This window comes from Diabrotica undecimpunctata, chromosome 4 (assembly GCF_040954645.1).
Source record: "Diabrotica undecimpunctata isolate CICGRU chromosome 4, icDiaUnde3, whole genome shotgun sequence".
In the NCBI taxonomy this organism is placed as follows: domain Eukaryota; kingdom Metazoa; phylum Arthropoda; class Insecta; order Coleoptera; family Chrysomelidae; genus Diabrotica; species Diabrotica undecimpunctata.
The window spans coordinates 17,917,547-17,929,913 of record NC_092806.1 but is presented as its reverse complement, the minus strand read 5'-3'; the positions used below and the strand labels follow the sequence as shown (position 1 = coordinate 17,929,913).

Below are 12,367 nucleotides of genomic sequence, written 5' to 3'. Positions count from 1 at the left end.
CTTTCATTCATAATAATTTTTTTTTTCTATCAATTTCAGTTCTTCTGATAATGACGATTCCAATAGTGAAACAACAATGTCCAAACACTCACTATCAACATTACTATTACTGCAACCTGGTAAAGCGTCATAAAAACTCATTTTTATGTATCAGTTATAAAACAATCTCACATATATAAGTTGCATACAATCAGGCGATATAGAAATCACGCAAATGTGATTTTTTTTCTTCGAATTTTACGAATTTTTTTAAATTTATTTGGGCAACCGTGCACTTGTTTGTAATTGTGTTGTTTGTTTAAAAATATGTTACAATTAAAGATTATGTTACATATTTTTTTATCATAATTTAAAAGAAAATTTATATTACAATTCGATAATTACGTTACAAGTGACAACGATGGTCATCGTAGGCCCGATCGTCTGGTGCCTAAACAGCAAGCGTAAACACGACAATATAATTCGTTGTCCGGCAAGCTGCTTAACTTCAAACGCTTTTTGAACGGGGATCTTATGTGAGCTGGGTCGGCCAGTTCCGATAGGGCCTATTAATGATATTTAAAATGCCTGAATACGATTCGATGCTTGCTGTGGTAATATAATAACTTAGTTGTTTTAACGGACGGTAATGTATTGAGTGATTTAGTACATTTAAAAGTTATTTACATGCATTAACATAATTTTTAAATATATGTTTTTCAATTTTAAAGCTCTTAAAATTATTGGGTAGGCCCGGCCTATCCTGCCTACCCCCAAAAGCCGCCACTGTATTTAGCAAGACAATTTGACAATACAATGGAAGACTATGTCACCTTGCAAGGATATAGAGACATGGACAGTTTATGCCAGTTCTTAGCTGTAAGAGAGGCCCGAAGAAAAGAAAGAAGGAAAGATAGGCAAACGGAAAACAATGGGAACAACCAAATAAACCGCACACTCAACTACAGACCGGCTCGTACTGACAATCCTTACCGATACAATGGATATAGAGATAATGGATGACCAAGATATCCAAATAATATTAATCAAAATAGATATGTGCAGAATAGAAATGAATATCAACAAAATAGAGTTCAAAACAATGGGAGAAATTATAACAGTCAACCATATCAGCCAAATCCAGGACGGGAACATTTTAATAGAGGAAACCAATATAACAACAACAATGAACAAGGAAGAACACAAAACAGAGAAATAAACAACTTACGTTTAATCAGAGAAGGAGAAGATGAACAAGGACAACAAGAAATAGACAATGTGGAAGTGCAAAACAGTAGAGCAGGGCCGTTTTTTCGGGAGGGTACTCACTAAAAACAGGGATAAAATTGAATTCGTGAATATATACTCACCCTAGCGAATTTATAAATTTAGCGGGAAAAAAGATTGAATACGGGATTGAAATAATTTGTTTATGGTGCATGGATATATTAAAAATAAAAAGGTTAATATACTTTTGAACACTGGTTCAGAGGTATCATTAGTTAATAAACAATTGATAAATTATTTAGGACCAAATTCTCAAAAGTATAATATTTCTCGAATAAGGTTAGTGAGTGCTAATTCAAAAAAAAATTCGACTACGAATGAGGCTATTGTTTTGACATTGAGATTCAAAAGTAAAGAATATTGGATACATTGTTTTATAATTGAGGACATGAAATATGATATTGTCACTGGAGTAAATGAATTGGACAAGTATGGAACAAACAATAATTTTGCAAACAAATATAAAATGGAAAGTAGAGGAAATGAAGTAGATGTTTTGACAACACATATTGAATCTAAGGAAAAGAGAAGTGTGGCATCGCTAACGATGGACACAGATGAAAGAAGAGAGGGAAAGAAGAGGAGGAGAAGAAATATGAGATAGGATATAAGCAAATTTATTGAATAATTTGGGTCTGAAAATTTTTTTTTTGTCAATCTCTATTTATTTTCATAGACAGGGTCGGGAAAGTTATTGCAGATAAATAAAGGCAGAGAAGAAGAAGAAAGGAAATCTAAATATTTAACTGTATAATAATTTGTGTACATAAAATTTGTCAATTTGTAAAACGGTAAAGTAATATTTTTTCAAATATTTGTTTGTTGCATTCAATTATGTAAAATACCTATTTGTCGGTTTTATCGAAAAAAATTATGTACAGATTGAAACTGCCCAGTATTAAGTTTTTCGTGTATAAACAATTTAAATTTCTATTATTCTAAAAACGATTTGTGAGTGAAAGTGGATAGACAATGCATGGTGGTTTTGTGGATTTGTGGAGATTGTTAGCAGAGATTAAGATCGAGGCAAAACAAGTATTTTGAAAACGGGGGGTAGAATTTGTAACTATGTTCTGATTGTTTAACAGTTCGAACCGTGGGAGTGTCAATATTTGCGCATCCAATTCTACAACGAGACGACGAAGTGGGAGCCGGAGCAGCTATTTAAGGCGTGTGAGTAGCGGAATTAGACAGTCTTGTAGCTAGCGCTCTAGGCTCCCTGACTCGCCGGTGTAGTGAACCTGCGAGCAAACCGGGACAGAGAGATTTCCGTATTGAGGATCGTACTCTGTCCTTAACCAAGCGGAACCCATCGGTATTGTGTATTGAACATTACCGTGGGTCTGCACAGCCGAATATTTTATTTGCGAGTGCGTTCGGAGCTCCCGCTGAATTGAAGTGGAAGCGAGCATAAGTCTGCATATGATCGACTTCACTTATTTCATTTCCTTATTAGTAATAATTAATTTCTTTTCTTTTATAGACGTTCGCCGGGGAGTTCATTCATCGCGGGACCCAGACGGGGACGTAGAATTCACTTCATTTTTATTTATTGTATATACGGCGTAGAATTCATTTTATTTTATTTATTGTATATATGCTAAATTAATAGATTTATTTTTTATTTCAACCTGTGTTTTACTGGGTCTGTCGCCCCGAAAGAGCTACCCATCGCAAACTGGCGCCCGAGCAAAATTAATAACATACCGACAGATAAAGAAACAGACTCAGTAACAGGTACGTCGTGGATAAACCGACTTTGCAAAGAGGAATTGCAGAGCGAGGCCGAAAAATGCGTCTTAGATCCCAAGGGAACCGTCGACGAATTGAGAGCACGACTCAGAACCTATTTTAAAAATCGCCAGGAAGCTACAGGAACAATCCCAAAAGAAAAAATTTCCAAGGAAACAGAATCCCACACACTGACTCAGGAAATTTCGGGCATCCGAAGACAATTACAGGAATTAACAATAACGAAACAAATGGGGCAACCAGAATTGCTAAATCAAGTACGAAAGTGGAACACACACTTCGACAAGAAACATTCGAATACAATAGAATTCTTAGAGAGGATAGACGAATTAAGCTTGGCCTACGAGATCCATAAACAAGATCTACTAAGAGTATTACCAGAATTATTAGGAGACCGCGCTTTGTTATGGTACAGAAACAATAACAAAAATTGGAAGTCATGGACAGATTTCAGCGAAGATTTTAAAAGAGCTTTCTATCCCAGGGGATACTTGCTACAACTAGAAGAGCAAATCCGAAACAGAAAACAGAGACAAAACGAACCAGTAGATAGATATATCACGGAGATTCAAAAATTAATCAGATGAGAAGGATCTTTTTCCAGAAACCAAGAACTCGAATGGATATACAAAAATTTGTTAAAAGAATATAAGCTTTATGCGCGCGCCGGGATTTCGGTAACTTAGCCGAATTACAAGATTTAGCCCAAGAATACGAAGCTCTAGAAGACGAAAAGACCCGAGCAAATCAGATTTGCCGTGGAAACTGGAGACGCATGGACCAAGCAGAGTTCCTAGGAACAGGTAAAATGATTACGACGGGAAATTCAAAGACTTTCGAAGGATATTTGTGTTGAATAAAAAGAAAGGAATGTTCATTGAGTGAAGGGGGCTGTATCAGAGGAGAAATTTTGGAAATGGAAAAAACACCGGTATTTTTTTATATTGTACATTAAATTAAATACTCGTTTCAGAGAGTATTTGTTTAAACAATTTATTCTATCATTAAAAATTTGCATTTATTTCTTTGGTATAAACACAATATTTTTTATTATACGGTTATAATTTATTTTTGAATTTCATTTATCCATGAGCTTCCTCTGAGTATTGGTTTTGTATTTCTGTTGTTTGAATGACGTAAAACCCTGAGATTACTTATTAATTTGAGCTAGCCCAAGAAGAGTTTTGATCTATTAAGAAAATTAAAAATAAATATAATTATAATTTTGCATAATTACATTAAGAGAATAAATAGAATCAAAACAAAATATATGTATATTGTACTTAGAAAATGTTATCCATTGATATAGTATTTAAATATTTGATATTTTGTTTTAAAATTGTTCTAGTTTGCTAATAAATCAAATCTTTATTTTATTTTAGTCGAATAAAATGATAAATGACTAAATTTTAATGAATTTGTCAGTTTTATGGCGGTCAAATAAACTGTAGCTTGCCTATCAATAAATGCATAATTGATTATGGATTTATTTACATGGTCATGAAATATGGCTACTAGCAAAAATAACAACAAATTTTTTTTTAGATTTGTACATATATATTAATACGAATTTGACTTTTTAAATTCATTACGGTAAACAATTACCATTTTTTTATAAATATTCTGAAACATGTTTTTTAAAAAGTTTATTAAACAGGTCCTAAACGTCCCAAACTTATAACTGGCGAATTATTCAATTAAACGGTAAATTAGTTTTTTTTGGTTCTTACCTGGTAAAAATCGGGGAATATCCAGTCGTATATCCAGCAAATGATTTAATGGTTGTAGCCTCAGACAAGGAGCGAGGTCATCTTCTAACAAATCCCCATAGCACCTAGTGTGTAGTGAGACGCTCCTCTTTACCCATAGAGGGTCCTTCTGCAACGCCCAAGGGCTGAGACTAGACCCGCTGAGTAATATCACTCGATGCAGTAGCTCTAAAAGTATAAATTTTTTTATTTTTAATTTGTATATATTTATTTTTTTTTATTTTAAAATATATGTCTCCAACACTAATCGTCACTGACAATCGTTTAGGTGAATAAAAAAAATATTGTCAAAAAACTATATCAATACATTAGCGCCCATTTGGTATCACACAATTCATTATTTTTAAAACAACGAAAATGTTGTTTGACAAATGACAGTAGGTCTGCAACTATAGACCTATTGACTTACTACCGGTTCTATCCAAAATTATTGAGATACTTATAAGAGACCGACTTATGTCCTTTCCCGTTGAAAACAACATTTTATCACTAAGTCAGTTCGGCTTTTTATCTAATAAATGTATCAGTGACGTTATGTTTATTGATGATTCTGTAAAATTTCTTGGTATTTTTATAGACAGCAACCTTAAATGGTACATGAATTTGTTAAGTAAGAAACTTGCCTCAGCATGCCATGCAATAAGATCTGTTTCGAAGGAAATCAATTTAGCATCTTCCAAATTAATATATTTTTCTTTGTTCGAGTCTCATTATCGACATGGTCTTCCTTTTTGGGGTTCTAGTACAGCTGCCAATATGATATTATTTTTAAATTACAAAAAAAGAGCAATACGGTATCTTTTTGGCCTCAGTAGAATAACACATTGCAGAAGTTACTTCAAAAATCACGAGATTTTAACTCTTTCCTCCTTATAAATTTTAGAAACTGTTTGCTTAATTCGTAAATACCTTCACCAAAACACCAGAAATTCAACCTTTGATGTGTATTTACCGATCCCATCCACTGAGTTAGTAATGCAATCTATATTATATTCGGCAAAAAAATTAACCAACCATCTCCCTTTGCAGCTTAATCTCCAATTTCTTTTCTTAAGTTCCATAAAGTGACAAAAGATTATCTATCTGAAGGACTATATTATTCAGTCGAAGAGTTTTTTATATCGAATAACTAAGAAATTACAGAATGTTTATGTACAAGTGACTACAGTATATATATATATATATATATATATATATATATATATATATATATATATGTGTGTGTGTGTGTGTGTGTGTGTGTGTGTGTGTGTGTGTGTGTGTGTGTGTGTGTGTGTGTGTGTGTGTGTGTGTGTGTGTGTGTGTGTGTGTGTGTGAGAGAGAGAGAGAGAGAGAGAGAGAGAGAGAGAGAGAGAGAGAGAGAGAGAGAGAGAGAGAGAGAGAGATGGCATTAGACAAAAAATCTTTTTGCCACAGAAAATTGTTATAAGGATGTTTAAATTTTTATTTTAGAATCGTTTATAAACTTGATTAGAATATTATATATAGATTTGTCAGAATAAGATAACAGATTGCTGATGTTAACTGGTAGGCTAATATTGAGATCAATTAAACCTAAATATAGGGTACGAGTCTGTTCCTTATGATTATGACAATCGAAAAATAAGTGGTTCAAAGCTCCGACAGATTTACCATCACAAGGACAGAAAGGAGTTTCATAGATTCCAATCCTATGCAGATGCTCTGGAAAGAGGCCATGGTTAAGTTTTAGCCATATTATTAACAAATAATATACTTTATTATAGTTAAAATAAAAATGGGGAATATTTTTTGGTAAGCATGGATGAATAGAAAAATAATGGTTTCTTGAAGTCTTCTGAACCTCTTTATATTTTGACATCCATCTTTCCCTGCCAATACTCCTGATAACAGAAAAAAGATCTTTAAAGTAGTAAAAATTTGTAATTTTGGATATCTCAGATGTATTTTTTTCCATACCATCTACTAATTCGTTTCCAATTACTCCATTGTGTCCTTTAACCCAGAGTAAAGTAACTGTTTTTTTTTGTGAATTTTAGATCATGTAATAATTTTTTGATATCAAGTATAATGGAGTTTTAAAAACTATCCAATGGATGGCTACGAATAGCTTGTAATACTGCCTGAGAATCTGATACTATTACGATGTTCTCACAATAATTAGTGGCACACCAAGTTAATGCTTTCTGTATAGCAGCAGCCTCGGCTGTAAAAATAGAACAACATTCCGGAATTCGATATTTCTCAACATAGTTGCTGTTTGAAACAAAAAAGCGAAACCAGTACTTTCAACAGTTTTTGATCCATCTGTATAAATTATTGTTAAATCTTCCCCTAATTTGCTTAGTATGGATTTGAATATCAGGTTAGTTAAAGTTGGCAAGTCTGAATAAGAGGGCATTATAATGGTTGGTTTGTCTATCAGAGCTTCAAAGTCTTGTACGTAAAAAGGACATTTTGGTAGCTGTAATATATAAGATTGAAATGAATTCGTATTGATAAAAGATTCTGCAAAAGGAGGAGAATCTTTTATTCTCCAGTAAGAATTTGTTAAATTTTCTGTCAAAAGTAAACCTATTTTGTGAACCATAGTTGTATTAAACGATCTGTATGTTATTAGACGTTTGCTGGCTAACATTTGCCTACGTATGTGTAAAGGTGGTTCCTGGGCTTCTGCTAGAACTGCTTGGTTTGGTGAAGACATCATAGCTCCTAGGCAAATTTTTATTGATTTAAATTGTATTCTGTCAATAGTTAATAGATTTGTTTTGCATGTTGAACCGTAAAGAATACAACCGTAATCCATAATGTAAACACAATTGAAAGCTCGAGATATAAAATAGTTAGCTAATAGCCCCCTTTATTGACTCCAACCCATCCAAAACATATTTATATATTTTTTCCAAACGAGTCACAAGTACTTCTTTTTTCTTACTCATATATATTGCAAATTTATGTAAATTTTGCAATGGATTGTGTATTTTATTATCTCTTATTTTATGATATTGAGGATTTATGTAATCTCAGTAAATTTTAAATTATTACTGTTATTTTTCTGACTTTTTGTAAGCTTTGTCCATAAAATTGTTCAATTTTCCGTGATAATAAAGATTATTTCTCTCTCTCTCTCTCTGAAAGTAAGGGGTCGTCATATGATATTTTTTACTTTTGAATAGCTTATTAGTTACTCTTTCATTATTGGTAAAGGAAGTTATTACTTTTACTGTCTACATAGTTGCACTGATAGAGTCATAAAATTTTTCAAAATTATGGTCACCAGTCTATATAGTCACCAGAAAGTATTTCTTTCAATAGTTAGAAAGTATTTGTTAAATTTTATATATGGTATCAATTTAGCATGTAAAACAATGTACAATATATATTTTTGCTAACCTTTTATAACAGTTGTATAAACGATCCCTAAAACTGGATGATACCATGTGATATCACTGGACGTTTGGGCGACAGTTTTTTTAATAATTTTTGTTTTAGGAAAGAATTTTTGTTACCAGAATCATTAGATATGATATATGCTAATAGTGATATAGCAAATTAAGTGGATAAAATGTATGCTGGGCCATCTGAAGTAAATATAAATACTGATGAAGATTCAGCTTATGAAGATGAAGGAAGACTGTTTCATAACAGGTCGTCAGGTCCAGGTTCGTTTTAAAATAAAATTATTGATCAATGAACGAGCAAATGGAAATTATAACGACTTAGCCGATCAACATCAAACTACTTTAGCGATGGTTATGACAGGTACCTCCTTCAGTTCCGTCGTCGGTAGAAGGAGTGCAACAACCAGTTGCAAAAGAATAAGAGTGGATCAATCAGCATCTAGAAAAAAAACTAAAATACAAGTAAATTAAACGTGATCTTCAAAATGGATCTCGACGGATGGACTTTTCACCCTACTGTCTGTAAAATATTTAAAAATTTGTCGTGTATAGACTTGTTTGAGCAATTTTCTGAAAGTAAAATTATACAGTTCTTAGTTGAAGAAACCAAAAAGTATGGACAATTTAAAAATCAACCTGATCCTAAAATAACAACATTTAAAATCAAGAGTTTCCTGGATATTGTGATTCTCAGTACCTACAACAAGCTTCGTTCTAAAACAATGTACTGGGAGGTAAACAACGATCCAAAAATATACTTGTAAGTAGAGTAATAAGAAGAAATTGGTTTTTGCAAATATACAGATTTGTTAATTTTGTCGATAAGACCCTTATGAATGATTCTGAAAGCTTGGAAAATACTTCAAATTATGGTTCAAATAAAAATTGCTGTTTTTTGTTAAATTGTCCTAAAGAAAATGGGCAACTTAATTTTGTTTTACAACTTACTTACTTTTGTTTTACATAGGTAGCAAACCTACTGGACAACAGCAGACAACAAACCTTTGGACTTTCAGATAGATTTCATAAGTAAATTGTTTAGAATTTAAGAATTTTTTTTTTAAATATTAATTTCAGTTAAATTTAATAAGGAAGGTACCAGCACTGACAGGTATTCTTTGCACATGTTGATTTTTCTGTTTGAATTATCAAATTTGATTATTGTCCAAACAGGACAGATTGCCAATCATTATATGGAAAAAAAATTGTTTGGAACATTTGCAATTCCACTGGTATAAACGATAGAAGAACTTATTTTGTAATATACCGTAATATATAATTAACCATATATATGGCTTGTTAGTAATCCGATGAAGTCTAACTTAAGGAACCAATTTGGAAGCTCCATATTGCATTAGCCTTGTTAATTGCCAACGTTCGGAACGGACAAGGCACATGAAGAAGAAGATATTGCAGAATAGGCGTATCCCGGTTTTTTTACAATTCGAACCACCCATTTAAGAGATAATTAGGCGTGTTTAGACTTTTCATCTACTTTGTATAGTTTAATAAAAGAATCTAGGATGATGTTCTTCTTTATGTTCTGTCAAGTTATGTATTAAAAAAATTAAGCGGAATTATTAGATGTAAAACTGAGCAGAGTAACTAGGAGGACACGCATATTGAGAAGAATGTACATAAAAGTTATAAAATATTTTTTTCTGAAATAGATTAAAGTTTGTAAAAGTAAATATTGCAACATAATTAATAGTATAACAATATATAACGTAATGTGATATAATATCTTTATAATTGTTATTGAACGCTCCCAGTTGATAACCAACCAGCGCCCCGAAGGCATCGCCTGACCCGAACTCGACCTACACCCTTAACTAATCCTCGGAAATACCAACATTCAAGAGATCGGCTCTCATATTTGATTCTCGACATTGTAGTTCGGTATAATAAATACCCGCACAGAATATGAACTTTATTTTAACTTTGCTATTAATATATTTGTATCTTTAATACAGTATAGCCTAAAATAAACAGTACTGAACTTATTTTTATTATATATATATATTATATATGTAATTATTTTATTGTTTTGAAAAATACATATTATTGACACTTTATATTTCTGTGGCTGGAAGGCAAAAGGGGATAAGTCGATTTTTTGCAAAATAGTGTTATGTATACCATTCGACAGCATTTTTGATTCTGCACAATCTTGGTAAAGAGAGTTAAGTGAAAGTTTACTAATTAAAATATTAATATTGATCAAAAAGGGGTAACTTGGCTACAATTTAATCGTTACGACTGTTTTAAGGATATAACTTAAGATATCTTCTGGAGTGCAAAATAGTAATTACTAGTAAAATGGTATATGTGCACATATTTTCTAACATTATGAAATTAACTGAAAAGCAAAACGATTTAAGTCATGTTAACTTGAGAATTATTCGAAATGTGTACTAGTAAAAGGCATTAAATCAAGATATCCCCTTTTGCCGGAATGTGATAGAAGAAATATATATGAAAGTGTCGCTAGGATATACAAAGTTATCCCTTTTTGCAAGAATGCGGTGTCCACGCAAATCATATTCGTATCAGTTTCTTGGCAGTACTTGTCTAGATTGTGAAGAGAGCACATGCAAAGAACGTTCACTACGATGGCAACTCGAAATAACAATTATTATTCCTCCATTTGCAAATAAACTAAAGGGCTTGTATCAAGGTGTTTAAACAACGAAAATAACGATTACAAGCCATCAAATACAAGTAAGTTAATTGCCAATATATTTAAATTTTTTAAATAATATTTTGTGATTTTGTTTCGCAGGGAATTATCTAGATGAAAATAAAGAAAATCGTGGTCGTGAGGGAAAAAAATATAGTGAGTATTATCACAGTATATTGCTATTCTTTTTAAGCAATATACTGTGGTATTATTTTATTCTTAAAATAAAGTGGCCTTACAGGATCCATATTTCCTCTCCTATCCTGGTAAAATATTTTTTACCAGGATAGGAGAGGATACGTTTATTGACATTCTTAAATACATTTAAATATTTTTATAGTCCTAATTAGTTAGAAAATTATAGAAAATAAGTCTGCATGTTTTATGTAGGGTGAAGTTTTTTATAATACTTTATATATAGTACTGATTTACCGTTATTTTTAGATTTGAATCCGATTGTTCCCAACAAGACTGAAATATCAGTAAATACGTTCATACCTACCCAGCCTTTGATTCGGATAAAGAAAAATCCTACACTTTTTTAACCAATGGTAAATAGTTTTGTATTTACTCATTTTATAACTCTTCTTCTTTGACGTACTAATGATCGATGTTGTATTGAAAAAATAGGTTTTATTTTATAGTACATTATAATGGTAGTGATTTATCATATTTTCAATTTACCTTCTGAAATAGAGCACGTTATTTTATGCAGTGATACTTGTGGCGGACAAAATAAAAACTCATTTGTGGCAGCAATGTTTACGCTTTTATTAAGTCAAAATAATAACTTAAAGGTAATTGATCATAAATTTTTAGTTCCTGGCCATACTAACATGGAGTGTGAAGTAGATCACGCAACAATAGAGAAATTTAAAAAAAATGCTTATTTCCTATCCATGTACCTAGAGATTGGTATAACTTAGTAAGATCTGCAGGAACAGAACGTACTACTACCGCTAAACAAAAACAAAAAACAGAGAAAACAAACCAAACAGTTTACGGTAGTTGATATGACCCCAAATCTTTTTTTTTAATTTTAAAAATATATTCTAAGGAATGTTAATAAAGAGAAAGAAGACAGACAATAAGACTGAAATTTGCTGGAGAAATATGAAATGGCTAAGATACACCAAGGAATTTGGTATTATTAATTTTAAAACATCGCTTCAGGAATATGAGCCATTTCATGAAATAAATTTTAGAAGACAAAAAAAAAATACACCCATCGATATCAAGAACATTACTTTAGATAATTTGTATGATAAGCTAAGACAAATAAGTGAAAAAAGTAAGCGATCTTTTAGACCTTATTGAGTTAGTTAATAAGAGTGCAAAAGAATTTTATCGTGGACGAAATTCACAAGATCTGGATAATACTGCTGACATAGATCCAGACATAGATAATTATCAATTTTTAATAAAATATTCTAAACAAAAAGTTTGTGTAATTTATTATTTTAAAGAAACAGCTTCCGAAAAATATTTGTGTTCATCAATTTTTTTTTTCTTTCTGCGAA

The 12,367-nt window shown here is 31.7% G+C and overlaps 1 protein-coding gene across 2 annotated transcripts in view; it reads right to left on the bottom strand.

The window, feature by feature from the left end:
- The window catches only part of LOC140439250 (neuroligin-1-like), a 397,801-nt gene that overhangs the window by 39,377 nt on the left and 346,057 nt on the right, over positions 1–12,367 (bottom strand). For both annotated transcript variants that reach the window (XM_072529050.1, XM_072529051.1), the window contains exon 6: positions 4,749–4,955. In XM_072529050.1, the coding sequence (XP_072385151.1) occupies positions 4,749–4,955 (207 nt within the window). The remainder of the gene's footprint in view (positions 1–4,748; positions 4,956–12,367) is intronic.